The sequence below is a fragment of the Triticum urartu genome, chromosome 6A, assembly GCF_056163025.1.
Source record: "Triticum urartu cultivar PI428250 chromosome 6A, HENAU_Tu73, whole genome shotgun sequence".
Lineage (NCBI taxonomy): Eukaryota > Viridiplantae > Streptophyta > Magnoliopsida > Poales > Poaceae > Triticum > Triticum urartu.
The window spans coordinates 39,780,242-39,801,850 of NC_141878.1; the positions used below are offsets into that span (position 1 = coordinate 39,780,242).

General features: G+C 44.2%; 1 protein-coding gene across 1 annotated transcript; it reads left to right on the forward strand.

Annotated features, from left to right (window-relative positions):
• Nucleotides 1-16,899: 16,899 nt before the first annotated feature.
• On the forward strand, nt 16,900-20,468 carry LOC125514811 (Glycosyltransferase family 29 (sialyltransferase) family protein). The gene is made up of 12 exons (XM_048680165.2): nt 16,900-17,102; nt 17,188-17,261; nt 17,820-17,909; nt 18,106-18,183; nt 18,352-18,452; nt 18,544-18,736; nt 18,815-18,905; nt 18,988-19,052; nt 19,144-19,298; nt 19,371-19,452; nt 19,576-19,685; nt 19,884-20,468. Exons 1-12 carry the CDS (start codon nt 17,018-17,020, stop codon nt 20,077-20,079), a joined length of 1,320 nt encoding a protein of 439 aa, XP_048536122.2. The 5' UTR covers nt 16,900-17,017; the 3' UTR covers nt 20,080-20,468.
• Nucleotides 20,469-21,609: the final 1,141 nt, after the last annotated feature.

Genomic DNA, 21,609 nt, shown 5'->3' on the forward strand with positions numbered 1-21,609 from the left:
TCCCAATGGACAGCACTCGGTGCAATCTACTTATAAGATTATGTGCCATGGCATGACTCACTTCCCCGCCGCCCATTTCATATGGAAGTTTTGGGTGCTACTGAAATGCAAAATATTCATCTAGCTTGCTATCCAGTACCGTGTATGGACCCCTGATCGACGATTCTGACATGGATTGCAAGACACCACTTATCAGTGCTTCACTTGCTGCCGGGAGGGGGATACTCTGGACCACATCCTTATGCACCGTGTCTATGCTCGACAGGCATGGCATTCATGTTCGACACTCCTTCCGTTGAGGACAACTTTGAGGTGTGGTGGTTAAGATCGCTCAAAGGGTTGCCGAAGATGACCAGAAAGAGCTTTGATTCGCTAGTCATTCTAATTGCTTGGAGCTTGTGGAAGCAAAGAAATGCGATGCGTTCAGGCATGTGGTACATCAACGCAATATAACCCAACAAATCTCATTCTTGATGAGATACAAACTTGGAAGACGACTGGAGCTCGGTGTTTTGAAACCTTTATGAGAAAGTAGCATGTTAATGAGGGTGTGTGTGTGTGTAAGCTTGTAGGCTGAGTTGTGGGCTCACGACTTTTCTTGTAAATTGTTCTCTGCCTTCCGGAAAAATATGATACGCAATTTGCGTACTCTCAAAATATTTTTTTTGAGATTTAAAAATATTATTAATCTGTTTAGGGAAAAGTTTTTCAGTATGAAGTTGGTTGCCCATGGCCCAAAATCGAGTACAACCCATTTCCTCTTTGCTTAAGCAAAAAAAGAGCGGGCCCTCCGATACGTAGACGCGCTGATCTCATTTCTCACCCGGCCTAATCGCCGACTACCCACTACTAGGAAAAGGGCTATAGATAGGATTGATACTAATGGCGCACCACGGAAGCAGTGCGCCACTACTATATACTAATGGCGCACCGGTTGGTGATGCACCATTAGTGCGGAAGACATTAATGGTGCACCAGAAACAGGGTGCGCCACTAGTATTAAATTATTATTTTTCCATTTTTCCATACATAATAATGGCGCATCAGGCCGAAGTGCGCCATTACTAGTTCTAAGTAGTAATGGCGCACCAAGCAGACAGTGCGCCATTACTGTAAAAAAAAATTATTCTCTTTTTTGCAAAATTACTAATGGCGCATCATTTCACAGTGCGCCATTACTAGTTTAAACTACTAATGGCGCATCATTTCACAGTGCGCCATTACTAGTTTAAACTAGTAATGGCGCACTATTACCCGGTGCGCCATTAGTATATATATATATATATATTTTACTTTTTTGCAAAACTACTAATGGGCAAGAAGATTGTGAACAGATAGCTAGCTAAGATCGATTGTATTTAAATCGTAGTCTTCATTTCTCGATTGTATTTCATGGGCACTTTTTGATATCATGAATATTTTTAAATTTCATGGGCACTTTTTGAATTCATGAGGACACTTGATCTTGATCTCCATCTCGATCTCGATTTCCCCCTCCATCTCGATCTCGATCCCCCTCCATCTCGATCCCACCCGCACCCTCCCCTGCTAGCTCCACCGCCGCCGACGACCCACCGCAACCCTCCCCCGCTCCACCGCCGCCGACGAGCACCCGGCCCCCCGCACCCTCCCCCGCTCCACCGCCGCCAACGGGCACCCCCCGCGCCCTCCCCCGTTCCACCGCCGCCGATGATGATATTTTCAAGTAACAAATTTGAACATATTTTTTAAAAAATTATTACTGTTTTTATAAAAAAATATTACTGTTATGATTTAAACAAGTTTGAACATATTTAAACACAAATAAATATGAAACAGCATTTAAAATGCATAAAAAAAATATTGGGAGCTTGGGAATCAAACCTAGGACCTCCTAGTGTGTGTGTGTTGCGTGCTGACCAGTTGGGCTAGTGGGGGGCTTCTGTTGTAGATAGGGTTAGGTTGTAGATAGGACTAGTAGGCTAGATTAAAACAAAATTTTAATGGCGCACCTAGGGGTGGTGCGCCATTAGAATAGTCGTACTTATGGCGCACGAGGGTGTGGTGCGCCATTAGAACCCTCCCCCACTCCACCTACTGCCCTCGCACTGTGTCCTCCCTCCCTCCCTCGCCAGATTCCCCTCGATCGACCACCGCCATCCGCCGCCGCCGCAGCCGCCCACGCGCCCCGCCATCCGCCGCCTCCGTCCGCCGCAGCCGCCCACGCGCCCCCGCCGCCTCCTTCTCCCCTTCCTCCCCCTCGAGCACCGCCTCCCCTCAAGCCCCGCCTCCCCCGCGAGCGCCGCCCCCTCCGTCCCCTCCGTCCTCCGCCGCCGCCGCTGCCCCGACCCACTGCGCCGCAGCCGCCCACGCGCCCCCGCCGCCTCCCTCTCCCTTCCTCCCCCTCGAGCGCCGCCTCCCCCCGAGCCCCGCCTCCCCCCTCGAAACCCTAGAAACCGCCGGAGATTTGGAGCCTCGGAGCCCCACGTCCACCATGAGAGGAGGCCCCACGTCCAGCAGGAGAGGAGGCCCGTGACCTCCCCGCCGTCCAGCAGGAGAACAGGGTACGAATCCCTCTTCCCCTTGTCTCTTGTTGATTTTCTTCTTCATCTCCTCCAATCTCTGACGCGTTCTCATCTATAGCTGTGTTGTGCTGTTGTGTTGTGTGAAGGAAGGACTTGGTTCAACAGGATACAGAGAAGCTGCTGCTGTGGGTTCGACTTGTTTGGATTTCGTTCCCCTGTCACCAAGGTGACCACTTGTCTCGCCTCTCTCCCCCTCTGTACAAGTTCATGGCTGTGGACTGCTATGGTCAATGCTTGTCTCAGCTATATGCATTTGATTTCACACTATATAGCTTGTATATGCAAAGTGCAAAAATTTCCGAGCAATGTTGTACTTTTACCTGCTAGTTTCTTTGGCATGGTTTTTATTCAAGTGAAACCAAACCCTGACAGTAACACATTTGCTTCTTATTGTACATGACTATGTTTATTGTGTTGAAACATCTGTCTAATCTAATTAGAATGTATATGTGAGTTAAATAGGTCTGATTTTTGTTTTACGGGGTGGTAGAGGCAGCATCCATGTATTTGGGTAGCTAGTGGTTGTTTTTTGCTGTGTTGCAAGAAAGGAGATAATGTTGGCTGAATGTGCTTGAGGAAGAAAAGTAAAAAAGTGATTGGAATCGCATGCCTAGAATGTTGTTCACTTATTGTCTTCATATTTAAAATCATCTGTTTTAAGTAAAGTAGGCTCTGAGAAAAACCTTCCAGAAAAAGCTAAACAGCACAAATATACTGCTCTTGGATCGATGATTTGATTATGTAGCATAACCAGCACAGAGTAAGTGAGAGACGAACATGACGCTGAACATTTTTGTACCAACAGTTGCACAAACTTGGGGCTGCACAAATTTGGTGCTGCACAAACTTGCTCCTAGGCCAAGAGAGAGATTGAAATTGAGTACTCCTAGGCCAAGAGAGAGATTATGTTAAAAATTCAGTTAAGCAGGCATGGTACTCTTATTTTGAAGTAAAAATTCAGTTTAAAAGTCAGTTAAAAGTCCATTTTTAGAGCTTGGCTCCTAATCTGACTATAAAGTGTACTGCAAGCTTATTGCTAGCAAGTTTAAAATTAAGTAAACACATGATTCAGTGCACACTTGAATACACATGATCTGCTTGTGCTTGTGACTGACTTGGACACATGATTCTGACACACATGTATTCAGACACACATAGCATGTCTGAAACCCCTAGGAAATCATTTGCATATTGTCAACCGAGTATTTGTCATTCTGAAGAAAAATGCACTGTATCATGTATTTGTCCATGGTTTATAGATGAAATTTGCCATGGTGCATATAGTAAAAACAATGCCATGGTCTGTAAAATACATTTGTCATGCTCCATGAAAGTAAATTGCCATGGTCCAAATGTAGCAGAAGTTTCAAGTAGTGTTTTGTTTCTGTGTTTGAATAGGTAGCAAACTTTCTATTCTTTCTGTGTTTGTACAGACTTGCTAAACTATTGATGATTTTTTGTTGGGTGACCTATTAGATCTGGAATGGAAGCTCACATAAGTTGAGCTGATTTTTGTCCATATGAAAGCAGAGGACCATATGGTCTGTGGCTGGGTTTTGTCTCCGACCATTGTGTCGTGATGAATTTGCAGGTACCCCGAGAGGCCCTTGAGTTTGCCGGAATGTCGATTAACTTCCGTTCCGGCAAATTCGGGTACTCCATATGTCCTATTTTCAGCAAAGGTCATGCTGAAATTTTCCGTGAATTTTAGCATGACTTTGCTAAAAATAGGACATATGGGGTACTTGCGACTAATGCATTGGCCGGGGTATCTTAGTACTTAGTTAAGTAGGATCAACTGCCCCGCCATTCTTGCTGCATTAAACCATAGGTGGCAATAGAGCCAAGTGATTAGGCCCAACTTAGAATTCTCGTTAGCATCGATAAACCCTAGATGATAAACCCAACATAGGTGGCAATAGAGCCAAGTGATTAGTGCCAAGTGATTAGTGCCAAGTGATTAGGCCCAACCTAGGGTGCCTCGGCATCGATAAACCCTAAATGATGAAAACTTAACTTGGCTTCTATAGGGTGCCTCGGTGTCGATGAGAACCTAAATGATGTACGCTTAGGCTTTTAGGGTGCCTCGGCGTCGAGAAAACCTAAATGATGAAAGCTTAGGCTTTTAGGGTGCCTCGACGTCGAGAAACCCTAAATGATAAAACCTTGGCTTTTAGGGTGCCTCGGTGTCGATAAGAACCTAAATGATGAAATCTTAGGCTTTTAGGGTGCCTCAGCGTCGACAAACCCTAAATGATAAAAACTTAGCTTTTAGGATGCCTCGGTGTTGACAAACCCTAAATGATGTAGTTTTGAATTATGAACGTAGGATATGTCGTCATCATCATCGGACGACGAAAGTCTCCCGGCGGAGTGCACCACTGGTGCCACGACGATCGAGGTCTGTGCGACATGCCTCACCTGGACGATGATCAGCGCTTCAGCATTAAGCTCGAGGAGACCTTCGAAGTTGAAACGGTACACAACGACAACAAGTGTTATTTTCATAATTAAGCATGACTTCAACTATTTCAACGTGTAATTTTCATCTTTTACAATTTGAGTATAGCTTATCCCATGCCATGCAAGACGCTATGTCTTGGAGAGGATGGATTTTGAAGACCATGAAATTTCTGGAACAAAGAAAATTCACCTAAGGACTCATCACGATGTGGACTTTGAAGTAAATCTATATAATTCTGAGAGCGTAACCCATTTTGGTTGCAAAAATTGGGAAGCATTTTGCAAGATGTATGGTTTTGATGAGGGTATGCTTATCACCATGGATCTTGGTAATCCTGACATCAACCAAGACAATATGGACATTTGGGTCCTTGTTGATACGCCTCCAGTTCTACCGCTATGTGAGTTTCTCAAACATAGTTATTAGCTAATTTATATTGTTTATTTCAAAATAGTTGACAGCTTATTTCCATTGACAGCTTATTTTTATTGTTCAAAGAATGTGCGGGAGATGGTAGACAAAACCCACTACACCGATGGCTCCGAATTAACAACTTACAAGGAGAAAAATCATTTGGTCGAATTTTGTACTGACATTGAGAATTACAATATCTACAATCAAACTCCTCAACATTATGGTAAATACGTGCCACTAGTGCATGTGTTCAACTATGGTAACTACCATGGAGATATCCTGGTAAGATTTTTACTATTACGACATCCGTGCATCTTTTGCATACTTCTAAAACTAGTACATCATTGCTAACTATGAAGTTATTACTATGTTTTTCAACAGATAATCCCAGAGAATTGTGTGCCTCATATGATGTATCTGAAAGGTAGTGTTAATGTTTTGAACATACAGCCAGGTCGTCCTACGAATCTCAACTATCCATACGAGATTTTTAAAAGAAGTGGAGACATGAAAATCAAAGGATGGAAAAAATGTATGGACAATCGTAAGGAGCTTCTTGTAAGCAAAAGGAAGCGAAGCGCAAGAATTGGAGACAGGATGTTCTCCATTCTCCATAATGGAGAGTCAGGGTCTATATTGTTTTATGCTATTTTAGCTTAAATAGGGTATTTAGGTCCTGCCTAATATTGATGATCATGTGCTAAGAACAATTAAGTAGGGTTGGTTCGAAGACTATCAAGATGATGATCGTATGACTTGTTATGAATAACGAGTAGAAGTTGTATGATGATGATTAGTAGGACTTGTTAGGATTAGTATTACTTCCGACAAACTCGATACTCGCGGTCTTGAGACTTGTAATGTTTTATCTTTGTTCGGTCTTTTGAATTTGGAGACTAATATGATGAATTGTATTCAGAGACTAATCTTCTATTGTATTCGATGAATCTGATGTTGCTGTGTGCTGCTGTCTATATTCTGTCCAATAATATATTTTTGTAACCTATGCAAAAATCAGAAAAGCAAAAAAAAACCTAATATTCATACTAATGGCGCACCACACAAGACACTAATGGCGCACTGTGATCATCACACTAATGGCGCATTAACTGCTGGTGCGCCATTAGAATGCCAAAGCACATGGGTACATATGGCCCCCTGGGAGGCATTCTAATGGCGCACTGCAGGCTATACTAATGGCGCACTACATGGTGCGCCATTAGAACACCAGATACTAATGGCGCACCGGTGGTGCGCCATTAGAATTTAATTCTAATGGCGTGATGCCAGTGGCGCACCGGTAGTGCGCCATTAGAAGGCAAATTCGGTGCGCCACTAGCATGCCTTTTCCTAGTAGTGACCACTCCAACACCCATCACTCCGTCCAGAGGGGCTCGCCAATTCCGGCCATGCGGGTGCTCCCGCTCGCCCTTGCCGTTGCCATCTTCTCCGGCGTCACAACCCTCCTCATCTACATCTCCGGCCTCTCCTCTCCCCTGTCTTTTTTCACTTCGCGTGGAGATCCCTGAGTTGGGGTGCTATACTAGTGGCGGGCGCCCCTGGGAGGCTTGCCCACCACTAATGGCCTTTTTGCGCCCGCTACTAGTAGACATTCCTGCAGTAGTGGGAGTTGGAGGGCTAGGAGTAAAAATCTTAAAGCTCCAAGGACTTGCGTTGCACGTCAAATGGGAATGACCACGTAGGACGGATCCCAACAGGCTTTAGCAAGGCCTCCCACCATTGAATGGTGATATGGCGAGGGCCATCTTCGACAACCTTGCACATATCCAGATAGGAGATGGCAAATTCCTTCTCTTCTGGAGCGACCGCTGGATCAATGGTGCGGCTATGGCGATATTGCACCCCTGGAACTGGAGAAGGTGAACCCAAGATTTATCAACAAAAGAACAGTCCATGAGGCCGTAACGAGTCTAAAATGGATCATGGGCGTTAGTGATGGTTTGAGGCCACAAGGTCTCCAACCTACGGTCGGCCGCAACATCATATCCCACTTGACACTACAATGACACCCCTTATTTATTCTCTTGGAGATGGAGTCCCACTGGACAGTACTCAGCGCAATCTACTTACAAGATGACGTGCTATGGCATGAATCATCTCCCCGTCGCCCTTGCTGGAAGAGTTGGGCTCCACCCAAATGCAAAATATTCATTTGTCTTGCTATCCAGCACCGTGTATGGACCTCTGATCGACGATTCCATCATGGATTACAAGACACCACTGATTCGTGTGTCACTTGCTGCTAGAAGGGGATACTCTGGACCACATCCTTATGCATTGTGTCTATGCTTCCTTTGAGGACAACCTTGAGGTGTGGTGGTTAAGATCGCACAAAGGATTGCCGAAGATGACCAGAAAGAGCTTTGATTCGCTAGTCATTCTAATTTCTTGGAGCTTGTGGAAGCAAAGGAATGCGAGGTGTTCAACAATGTGGTGCATCAACGCAATATCACCCAATTTGTAAATCTCATTCTGGACGAGATACATGTTGGGGAACGTAGCATAAATTCAAAATTTTCCTACGTGTCACCAAGATCTATCTATGGAGTCATCTATCAACAAGGGAGGAGTGGATCTACATACCCTTGTAGATCGCGCGCGGAAGCGTTCAAGAGAACGGGGTTGATGGAGTCGTACTCGTCGTGATCCAAATCACCGATGATCCTAGCGCCGAACGGACGGCACCTCCGCGTTCAACACACGTACGGAGCAGCGACGTCTCCTCCTTCTTGATCTAGCAAGGGGGAGGAGAGGTTGATGGAGATCCAGCAGCACGACGGCGTGGTGGTGGAAGTAGCGGGATTCCAACAGGGCTTCGCCAAGCGCTGCGGGAGGAGGGAGATGTGTCATGGGAGGGAGAGGGAGGCGCCAGGGCTTAGGTATGGTTGCCCTCCCTTCCCCCCACTATATATAGGGCCAAGGGAGAGGGGGGGGGGCGCAGCCTTGGCCCTTCCTCCAAGGAAGGGTGCGGCCAGGGAGGAGTCCCTCCTCCCCAAGGCACCTCGGAGGTGCCTTCCCCCTTTAGGACTCTTCCTTTCCCTCTTCTCTTGGCGCATGGGCCTCTTGGGGCTGGTGCCCTTGGCCCATATAGGCCAAGGCGCACCCCCTACAGCCCATGTGGCCCCCGGGGCAGGTGGCCCCACCCGGTGGACCCCCGGGACCCTTCCGGTGGTCCCGGTACAATACCGGTGACCCCAAAACTTGTCCCGATGGCCGAAATAGCACTTCCTATATATAATTCTTTACCTCTGGACCATTCCGGAACTCCTCGTGACGTCCGGGATCTCATCCGGGACTCCGAACAACTTTCGGGTTACCGCATACTAATATCTCTATAACCCTAGCGTCACCGAACCTTAAGTGTGTAGACCCTACGGGTTCGGGAGACATGCAGACATGACCGAGATGACTCTCCGGTCAATAACCAACAGCGGGATCTGGATACCCATGTTGGCTCCCACATGTTCCACAATGATCTCATCGGATGAACCACGATGTCAAGGACTTAATCAATCCCGTATACAATTCCCTTTGTCTATCGGTACGATACTTGCCCGAGATTCAATCGTCGGTATCCCGATACCTTGTTCAATCTCGTTACCGGCAAGTCTCTTTACTCGTTTCGTAACACATCATCCCATGATCAACTCCTTGATCACATTGTGCACATTATGATGATGTCCTACTGAGTGGGCCCAGAGATACCTCTCCGTTTACACGGAGTGACAAATCCCAGTCTCGATTCGTGCCAACCCAACAGACACTTTCGGAGATACCTGTAGTGTACCTTTATAGCCACCCAGTTACATTGTGACGTTTGGCACACCCAAAGCATTCCTACGATATCCGGGAGTTGCACAATCTCATGGTCTAAGGAAATGATACTTGACATTAGAAAAGCTTTAGCATACGAACTACATGATCTTGTGCTAGGCTTAGGATTGGGTCTTTTCCATCACATCATTCTCCTAATGATGTGATCCCGTTATCAATGACATCCAATGTCCATGGTCAGGAAACCGTAACCATCTATTGATCAACGAGCTAGTCAACTAGAGGCTTACTAGGGACATGGTGTTGTCTATGTATCCACACATGTATCTGAGTTTCCTATCAATACAATTCTAGCATGGATAATAAACGATTATCATGAACAAGGAAATATAATAATAACTAATTTATTATTGCCTCTAGGGCATATTTCCAACAGTCTCCCACTTGCACTAGAGTCAATAATCCACTTCACATCGCTATGTGACTAACACTCAAGGTCACATCCCCATGTGACTAACACCCAAAGAGTTTACTAGAGTCAATAATCTAGTTCACATTACCATGTGATTAACACTCGATGAGTTCTGGGTTTGATCATGTTATGCTTGTGAGAAATGTTATAGTCAACGGGTCTGAATCTTTCAGATCCGTATGTACTTCGCAAATCTCTATGTCATCTTGTAGATGCAGCTACTACGCTATATTTGGAGCCATTTCAAATAACTGTTCTACTTGGAGCTATTCTAAATTGTTGCTCCATTATACGTATCCGGTATCTCTACTCAGAGCTATCCGGATAGGTGTTAAGCTTGCATCGACGTAACCCTTTACGCCGAACTCTTTATCACCTCCATAATCGAGAAACATGTCCTTATTACTCCAAGGACAATTTTTGACCGCTATCTAGTGATCCACTCCTGGATCACCTTTGTACCCTCTTGCCAGACATGTGGCAAGGCACACATCAGGTGCGGTACTTAGCATGGCATACCGTATAGAGCCTATGACAAAAGCATATGGGACGACATTCGTCCTTTCTCTTTCTTCTGCCGTGGTCGAGCTTTAAGTCTTAACTTCATACCTTACAACTCAAGCAAGAACTCCTTCTTCGACTGATCCATCTTGAACACCTTCAAGATCATGTCAAGGTATGTGCTCATTTGAAAGTACCATTAAGAATTTTGATCTATCCTTATAGATCTTGATGCTGAATGTTCAAGTAGCTTAATCCAGGCTTTCCATTGAAAAATACTTTCAAATAACCCTATATGCTTTCCAGAAATTCTACGTCATTTCTGATCAACAATATGTCAACATATATTTATCAGAAATTATATAGTGCTCCCACTCACTTCTTTGGAAATACAAGTTTCTCATAAACTTTGTATAAACCCAAAATCTTTGATCATCTCATCAAAGCATACATTCCAACTCCGAGATGCTTACTCCAGTCCTTAGAAGGATTGCTGGAGCTTTGCATACTTATTAGCATCTTTTCAGGATTGACAAAACCTTCCGGTTGTATCACATACAACCTTTCCTCAAGAAAATCGTCGAGGAAACAATGTTTTGACATCCTATCTGCAAGATTTCATAAATAATGCAGTAATCGCTAATATAATTCCAACAAACTCTTAGCATCGCTACGAGTGAGAAAGTCTCATCGTAGTCAACTCCTTAAACTTGTCGGAAAACATCTTAACGACAAGTCGAGCTTTCTTAATGGTGATACTTACCATCATTGTCCGTCTTCCTTTTAAAATCCATATGTACCTAACAGCCTTACGACCATCAAGTAGTTCTTCCAAAGTCTACACTTTGTTTTCATACATGGATCCTCTTTCGGATTTTATGGCCTCGAGCCATTTATCGGAATCCGGGCCCACCATCGCTTCTCCATAGCTCGTAGGTTCATTGTTGTCTAGCAACATGACTTTCAAGACAGGATTACGTACCACTCTGAAGTAGTATGCATCCTTGTCATCCCACGAGGTTTGGTAGTGACTTGATCTGAAGTTTCATGATCACTATCATAAGCTTCCACTTCAATTGGTGTAGGTGCCACAGGAACAACTCCTGTGCCCTGCCACACACTAGTTGAAGAGACGGTTCAATAACCTCATCAAGTCTCCACCATCCTCCCACTCAATTCTTTCGAGAGAAACTTTTCCTCGAGAAAGGATCCGATTCTAGAAACAATCCCTTATTGCTTTCGGATCTGAGACAGGAGGTATACCCAACTGTTTTGGGTGTCCTATGAAGATGCATTTATCCGCTTTGGGTTCGAGCTTATCAGCCTGAAACTTTTTCACATAAGCGTCGCAGCCCCAAACTTTTAAGAAATGACAGCTTAGGTTTCTCTAAACCATAGTTCATATGGTGTCATCTCATCGGAATTACATGGTGCCCTATTTAAAGTGAATGTGGTTGTCTCTAATGCCTAACCCATAAACTATCATGGTAATTCGATAAGAGACATCATGGTATGCATCATATCCAATAGGGTGCAGTTATGATGTTCGGACACACCATCACACTATGGTGTTCCAGGCTGTACTAGTTGTGAAACAATTTCCACAATGTCTTAATTCTGTGCCAAACTCGTAATTTAGATATTCATCTCTATGATCATATCATAGATATTTTATCCTCTTGTCACGATGATCTTTCAACTTCACCCTGAAATTACTTGAACCTTTTAATAATTCAGACTCGTGATTCATCAAGTAAATATACTCAACATCTACTCAAATCATCTGTGAAGTAAGAACATAATGATATCCACTACATGCCTCAGCACTCAATGGACTGCACACATCAAAATGTATTACTTCCAACAAGTTGCTTTCTAGTTCCATTTTACTGAAACCGAGGCTTTCAGTCATCTTGCCCATGTGGTATGATTTGCATGTCTCAAGTGATTCAAAATCAAGTGAGTCCAAACGGTCCATTTGCATGGAGTTTCTCCATGCATATACACCAATAGACATGGTTCGCATGTCTCAAACTTTTCAAAACGAGTGAGCCCAAAGATCCATCAACATGGAGCTTCTTCATGCGTTTTACACCGATATGACTTACGTGGTAGTGCCACAAGTAGGTGGTACTATCATTACTATCTTATATCTTTTGGCATGAATATGTGTATCACTACGATCGAGATTCAATAAACCATTCATTTTAGGTGCAAGACCATTGAAGGTATTATTCGAATAAACAGAGTAACCATTATTCTCCTTAAATGAATAACCATATTGCGATAGACATAATCCAATCATGTCTATGCTCAACGCAAACACCAATCTCGATGGTAGAGGGAGCGTGCGATGCTTGATCATATCAACATTGGAAACACTTCCAACACATATCGTCAGCTCACCTTTAGCTAGTCTCCGTTTATTCCGTAGCTTTTATTTCAAGTTGCTAACACTTAGCAACCGAACCGGTATCTAATACCCTGGTGCTACTAGGAGTACTAGTAAAGTACACATCAACACAATGTATATCCAATATACTTCTATCGACAGCCTTCTCATCTACCAAGTATCTAGGGTAATTCTGCTCCAGTGGCTGTTCCCCTTATTACAGAAGCACTTAGTCTCGGGCTTGGGTTCAACCTTGGGTTTCTTCACTAGAGCAGCAGCTGATTTGCCGTTTCATGAAGCATCCCTTTTTGCCCTTGCCCTTCTTGAAACTAGTGGTTTCACAAACCATCAACAATTGATGCCCCTTCCTGATTTCTACTTTTGTGGTGTCAAACATCGTGAATATCTCAAGGATCATCATATATGTCCCTGATATATTATAGTTCATCACGAAGCTCAAGCAGCTTGGTGGTAATGACTTCGGAGAACCATCACTATTTCATCTGGAATATCAACTCCCACTCGATTCAAGCGATTGTTGTACTCAGACAATCTGAGCACAAGTTCAACAATTGAGCTTTTCTCCCTTAGTTTGCAGGCTAAGAAAATCGTCGGAGGTCTTATACCTCTTGACGTGGGCACGAGCCTGAAATCCCAATTTCAGCCCTCGAAACATCTCATATGTTTCGCGACGTTTCAAAACGTCTACGGTGCCTTAATTCTAAACCGTTTAACTGAACTATCACGTAGTTATCAAAATGTGTATGTCAGATGTTTGCAACATCCACAGACGACGTTCGAGGTTCAGCACACTGAGCGGTGCATTAAGGACATAAGCCTTCTATGAAGTAATGAGGACAATCCTCAGTTTACGGACCTAGTCCGCATAATTGGTACTACCAACTTTCAACTAAATTTTCTCTAGGAACATATCTAAACAGTAGAACTGAAGCGCGAGCTACGACATAATTTGCAAAATCCTTTTGACTATGTTCAGGATAAACAAGTTCATCTTATGAACTCCCACTCAGATAGACATCCCTCTAGTCATCTAAGTGATTACATGATCTGAGTCAACTAGGCCGTGTCCGATCATCACGTGAGACGGACTAGTCAACATCGGTGAACATCTTCATGTTGATCGTATCTACCATACGACTCATGCTCGACCTTTCGGTCTCTTGTGTTCCGAGGCCATGTCTGTACATGCTAGGCTCGTCAAGTCAACCTAAGTGTTTCGCGTGTGTAAATCTGGCTTACACCCGTTGTATGTGAACGTAAGAATCTATCACACCCGATCATCACGTGGTGCTTCGAAACGACGAACTTTCGCAACGGTGCACAGTTAGGGGGAACACTTTCTTGAAATTTTAGTGAGGGATCATCTTATTTACTACCGTCGTTCTAAGCAAATAAGATGTATAAACATGATAAACATCACATGCAATCAAATAGTGACATGATATGGCCATCATCACTTTGCTCCTTTTGATCTCCATCTTCGGGGCTCCATGATCATCATCGTCACCGGCATGACACCATGATCTCCATCATCATGTCTTCATGAAGTTGTCTCGCCAACTATTACTTCTACTACTACAGCTAACGGTTAGCAATAAAGTAAAGTAATTACATGGCGTTTGTTCAATGACACGCAGGTCATATAATAAATAAAGACAACTCCTATGGCTCCTGCCGGTTGTCATACTGATCGACATGCAAGTCATGATTCCTATTACAAGAACATGATCAATCTCATACATCACATATATCATTCATCACATCCTTTTGGCCATATCACATCACATAGCATACCCTGCAAAAACAAGTTAGACGTCCTCTAATTGTTGTTTGCATGTTTTACGTGGCTGCTATGGGTTTCTAGCAAGAACGTTTCTTACCTACGCAAAAACCACAACGTGATATGCCAATTGCTATTTACCCTTCATAAGGACCCTTTTCATCGAATCCGATCCGACTAAAGTGGGAGAGACAGACACCCGCTAGCCACCTTATGCAACTAGTGCATGTCAGTCGGTGGAACCAGTCTCACGTAAGAGTACGTGTAAGGTCGGTCCGGGCCGCTTCATCCCACAATGCCACCGAATCAAGATTGGACTAGTAACGGTAAGCATATTGAACAAAATCAACGCCCACAACTACTTTGTGTTCTACTCGTGCATAGAAACTACGCATAGACCTGGCTCTGATACCACTGTTGGGGAACGTAGCATAAATTCAAAATTTTCCTACGTGTCACCAAGATCTATCTATGGAGTCATCTAGCAACGAGGGAGGAGTGGATCTACATACCCTTGTAGATCGCGCGCGGAAGCGTTCAAGAGAACGGGGTTGATGGAGTCGTACTCGTCGTGATCCAAATCACCGATGATCCTAGCGCCGAAGGACGGCACCTCCGCGTTCAACACACGTACGGAGCAGCGACGTCTCCTCCTTCTTGATCCAGCAAGGGGGAGGAGAGGTTGATGGAGATCCAGCAGCACGACGGCGTGGTGGTGGAAGTAGCGGGATTCCAACAGGGCTTCGCCAAGCGCTGCGGGAGGAGGGAGATGTGTCATGGGAGGGAGAGGGAGGCGCCAGGGCTTAGGTATGGTTGCCCTCCCTTCCCCCCACTATATATAGGGCCAAGGGAGAGGGGGGGCGCAGCCTTGGCCCTTCCTCCAAGGAAGGGTGCGGCCAGGGAGGAGTCCCTCCTCCCCAAGGCACCTCGGAGGTGCCTTCCCCCTTTAGGACTCTTCCTTTCCCTCTTCTCTTGGCGCATGGGCCTCTTGGGGCTGGTGCCCTTGGCCCATATAGGCCAAGGCGCACCCCCTACAGCCCATGTGGCCCCCGGGGCAGGTGGCCCCACCCGGTGGACCCCCGGGACCCTTCCGGTGGTCCCGGTACAATACCGGTGACCCCGAAACTTGTCCCGATGGCCGAAATAGCACTTCCTATATATAATTCTTTACCTCCGGACCATTTCGGAACTCCTCGTGACGTCCGGGATCTCATCCGGGACTCCGAACAACTTTCGGGTTACCACATACTAATATCTCTATAACCCTAGCGTCACCGAACCTTAAGTGTGTAGACCCTACGGGTTCGGGAGACATGCAGACATGACCGAGATGACTGTCCGGTCAATAACCAACAGCGGGATCTGGATACCCATGTTGGCTCCCACATGTTCCACGATGATCTCATCGGATGAACCACGATGTCAAGGACTTAATCAATCCCGTATACAATTCCCTTTGTCTATCGGTACAATACTTGCCCGAGATTCGATCGTCGGTATCCCGATACCTTGTTCAATCTCGTTACCGGCAAGTCTCTTTACTCGTTTCGTAACACATCATCCCGTGATCAACTCCTTGATCACATTGTGCACATTATGATGATGTCCTACCGAGTGGGCCCAGAGATACCTCTCCGTTTACACGGAGTGACAAATCCCAGTCTCGATTCGTGCCAACCCAACAGACACTTTTGGAGATACCTGTAGTGTACCTTTATAGCCACCCAGTTACGTTGTGACGTTTGGCACACCCAAAGCATTCCTACGATATCCGGGAGTTGCACAATCTCATGGTCTAAGGAAATGATATTTGACATTAGAAAAGCTTTAGCATACGAACTACATGATCTTGTGCTAGGCTTAGGATTGGGTCTTGTCCATCACATCATTCTCCTAATGATGTGATCCCGTTATCAATGACATCCAATGTCCATGGTCAGGGAACCGTAACCATCTATTGATCAACGAGCTAGTCAACTAGAGGCTTACTAGGGACATGGTGTTGTCTATGTATCCACACATGTATCTGAGTTTCCTATCAATACAATTCTAGCATGGATAATAAACGATTATCATGAACAAGGAAATATAATAATAACTAATTTATTATTGCCTTTAGGGCATATTTCCAACAATACAAACTTGGAAGACGTTTGTAGCTCGGTGTTTTGAAACCTGTATGAGCGAGTAGCATGTTAATGAGGGGGTGTGTGTGGATGTAAGCTCGTAGGCTAAGTTGTTGGCTCATGACTTTTCTTGTAAATTGTTCTCTGCCTTCTGTAAAAATATGGTACGCAATTTGCGTACCCTCGAAAAAAACATTTTAAATATTTTTGAGATTTAAAAATATTTTTAATGTTTTTTGAGGGGTATTTTTAATCTGTTTAGGGAAAAGTTTTTTCAGTATGAAGTTGGTTGCTCATGGCCCAAAATCGAGCTACGGCCCATTTCCTCTCCGCTTAAGCAAAAAGAAAAAGAAAAAAAAGAAGCGGGCCCTCCGATACGCAGACGCGCCGCTCTCATTCCTCACCCGGCCCAATCGCCGACTCCCACTCCAACCCCCACCACTCCGGCCGCACGCAACTCCGGCCAGAGGGGCTCGCCGATTCCGGCCATGCGGGTGCTCCCGCTGGCCCTCGCCGCCGCCATCTTCTCCGGCGTCACGGCCATCCTCATCTACATCTCCGGCCTCTCCTCATGTAACGTACCCCCCTCCGCCCCTCCTCTCCCCTGCCTTTTTGCTTCGCGTGGAGATCCCTGAGTCGGGGTGGGTTCTGGATGCAGATGGCGGCGCGGGGCTTTCCGAGGCGGACCTGGCGGCGCTCGCCGCGCTGCAGGGAGGGTTCAGCAAGTGCGTGGTACGTCGCTACCCCTGTCGCCGATCTACTGCCCCTCCTGTGCAGTACCGATTTCCTGTCGCTTTATTAGAACCAATTGGGGCTCAGCTGTATCATCTGTCTGCAAATTCGATGCTACATTGTGTTGTACATGGGGCCATTAGCTTCTGAGATGCATGAGCCTTGGTGGTTTGGCAGGGTAACTGCTTCATAATTTCTGGTCTCCTTCTGAGAATTGATGTCAATGAGTGTGATGCTTACTGTTTAGTAGATGGGGAGGATTCATAGTATAAGAGAAAATTTATTTTATCTAGGATTGGGGTGAATTCGATGTTTGGAATGATTCATGTTTTTTTTAATGTTCAGAAGGCAACTCTCACCAATATAATTAGGTTGCTAGCTACTACTCCCTCCGTTCGGAATTACTTGTCTCGGAAATGGATGTATCTAGAACTAAAATACATCTAGATACATCCATTTCTGCGACAAGTAATTCCGAACTGAGGGAGTACAAATCTCTGTATTGAGGTCATTAGCGTGCTGGTTTGGATGAGTCTTACTTGTGTAAATTTCTTGCAGGATGCTAATGGTCTAGGACTGCAAGCATTTGGCGGAGAGGACTACTGTCGTGTTGTTATACAGTACCCGAGTGACACGGTTTCTAAGTGGGTAAGTGCACATGTGCTCGGTCATTTCTTTCCTTATGCTGGCATTTCTCCTTTGAGTTCTTTAATTTGATATTTTACCTGGCATTGTACTACATAGACAAGCGTGGACCGTGGGCATCTGTTGTTCTTCTCATAGTTTGACCAGCTTGTCTTGTTTTTATGATCGTTGTCTTTGCTCTTATGACTGGTGTTTGCAGACAGATCCAAAAACTGGAGAGTCTGAAGGGTTGGCATTTGAGTTCAATCTCTGCGAAGCTGTGGCCTCATGGGAGCAGGTGGGCATTCTTTCTGCTGTGCTGACTCATCTATGTGATTTAATTAATGCACTGAAAATTTGCAAAATAAGTTTAAGTGGTGTGTAGACACTTGACATAATGTTGTCATTTAGTTTGTCAGAGCTACACAGTAGCTATTGATGTAGTGACTTAAGTTATTTTTTCTAGGTTCACAACAGTACCACAATACTCACAAAAGAGTACATTGATGCATTACCAAATGGCTGGGAGGAGTATGCATGGCGCAGGATCAACAAAGGAATCCTTCTGTGGGTAGACAAAAGTTTTACAGTTTCACATAGACTTACATTATGGTTAAATTCTAGAGATTGTTGATTATGTTTAGTTTTGGGTTTACAGGAATAAGTGCAAGAACAGAACTCTTTGCATGGAGAAGCTTTCATTGGTTCTCCCTGACACATCACCATATGTACCTCAGCAATTTGGTAGCTGTGCCGTTGTTGGAAACTCTGGGGATCTTCTTAAAACTAAATTTGGGGATGAGATTGATTCTTATGATGTTGTCATTCGAGAAAATGGTGCACCTGTCCAGGTTTTCATAAGATACCTATATTTCCTGCTCTTGTTTCGTAACTTGGACGTGCTCTAATTTCTTCTTTCTGCATTGCAGAACTACACGGAATATGTTGGTGAAAAGAGTACATTTCGCCTTCTTAATAGAGGATCTGCAAAGGCACTGGATAAAGTTGTTGAGTTAGATGGTAAGTCTTCCAGCCAACTATTTCCCTATCACTGTCAGTAGGATTCCGGGATGAAAAGACATGCTAATTCTTTTGGTTGCAGAAACAAAAAAGGAGGCATTGATAGTTAAGACAACAATACATGATGTCATGAACAAGATGATTCGGGTAATTTAGCGACATCATATTTAAAAACTAGGGTGCTTTGGGTACATGTTCCCTGTTTTCGTACTTGCTTGACAGAACTCTTGTTATGTAGGAACTTCCAATAACCAATCCAGTATACCTCATGCTAGGCACATCATTTGGTTCCTCTGCTAAAGGAACTGGGCTTAAAGCTCTTGAATTTGCTCTCTCCATCTGTGACAGTGTCGACATGTATGGCTTTACAGTAGACCCAGGCTACAAGGAATGGTAGGTGATTTACATGTTACCTGTCATTGTAAGCATGCACTTGTACTTACATTTCATGGTACACTCTTTCAGGACGAGATACTTTTCAGAGTCCAGAAAGGGACACACTCCACTACATGGCAGAGCATATTATCAAATGATGGAATGTCTTGGTGTGAGTGTCTCTTCCTCTAATCCTATCTGACAAAACCATGTTTACATCCATTGAGCAGTGCAAGTATTTTTTCTTTGTTACTGCATGAAGGGATCATTTACTGATGTAGAAAATCATGTGCAGCTTGTAAAAATCCACTCACCAATGCGGGGTGATCCTGGTAGAGTAGTGAAGTGGCTGCCTACTAAGGACATCATTGAAGCTGCTAGAGTTGCGTCAGAGAAGTTGTTGAAGTGAGTTTTCGGACATTCCTTTCTGTATTGATTTGCTTTTGCTTTCCTCCAATCTTCTAAATATGCCACAAGAGCCTTACTTAGGGTATTGATGTTGTATTACATGTGATAGGTTTTGCTGCTGTAATTTAACTCCGTCTCTCATTATGATGTAAGTTATATGACTAAAAAAATTCATTGCCGTGAATTGTGTTGTAGGAGACCTGGTGCTGGAAGCGTTGACCCTCTGAGGACTTGCACCATGATAAAGAAGCGCAAGAACGGAAAGGCGCCAAACAGATCCGGCCTCCGAGATGCTGCCATGAATCACCTTCGGTACATGAAGGGTGCCACCAGGTATCCCCTGGAACGGAGCGCCGGGGGTGGTTACCTCTGCATGATCAATGATAGATAGCGCTAACAGCTTCGCAAATTCCCATTAGAAGACACCCGAGATGATGGTGAAACACCACAGAACTCATGGTGCCTCGAAGAGAAAGGGCCGTGAATCACTTACACTGGCACACAGTTTTATGCGGCGTCGATCGGTGTGCATGCAGCATTGAATATTTGAAGTAGGATCATTTTCCGCACACTTTACTAGACGATTTGGGGCATGAGTTCTCAAGGGTTTGTGACTTAGGCCAGGTTTTCAGATGGTGCTCGCCTGTGTAACAGAATGAACATATAATTTGCCCCCTGTAACTAGAAGACATTTTTTTTCTGGCATGAACTGTTCCATTGGAATTATTACACCCAGAAGCTTGTAAACTGCTTGGAAGTAATTACCTGCTGCCATGTCAATGAACTCGATCTGAATTCTCGCGCGCATAGCTGTACAGCTAAAGAGGTAATCCTTCACTGTTATATAAACATCATTGGTTCAGAACTGCATTCAGTTTCCTTTCTATATCAGAACAGGCAGCTCCATGGAGTCTCTAGGAAAACAGAGATGGGTAGCACTCCCTTTGTCTATTACTTTTTGGGGTCCAAGGTGAGTGATGTTATCTTCAGAAATGAACACCATGACAAAACTGGCCACAGGACACTCCACCTGGACAACATCCAGACAAATAGTGAAATTTGATGCCGGAAATTACATTACGGGTTATCCGGGTTAAATGCCTATTTTGCCCTTGTAACTACAGCGCTATATAATCTATATCTATTTCTATATCTACACTAATATAAAAAGACCCAAATAGGCAGATCCAAACCATCTCGACCGTCAAATCATATTATCTAGCAGTTCAAATCGCTTCAATGTTGAGCACCAAACACATTTTAGGCCTCTTTTGGTTCATAGGATAGGATTATCATAGGAATAGGAATCTTGTAGGAAATTAGATGACATGTATCTCAAATTCTATGAGTAGTAATAGGAAACAAGATGTCATTTGGTTGACACCAAAGAAATTTTATCATTGAGTCTAGGCCCTTTTTTATTTTCCTATAAAATGTGGAGGATAGGAACCAATCCTATGTAGGAATAGGAATCCATTCCTATGAACCAAATGGCTCTAAAGGGAAAAATCCTATAAGAATCCTATCCTCTAGAATTCCTATGAAATTCCTCTAAACCAAAGGAGGCCTTAACGATCTAATTACCCACCACTGCCATTGGTTATAAACATATTTTAACTCAACACTATTTCTTGAAATCTCCCATGTAATTAATATCCTACCACTCCCGTGAAAAAGTAATTGATATCTTACCAAATACCAACGTGCAACAGATATATCTTACCTTTTTTTTGAGGGAACAGATATATCTTACCTAATATAACGTGCAACTAATATCCTACCTAATATAAAAGTGCATTGCACGTACATTATTACTAATACTAGTAGAATGTCCGTGCGTTGCTACGGGCTATAGTGCATATATAAATAAATTAAATAAATAATTAGGACTGTCTTCAAGGCCAAAGCTCATTTTTTCCTC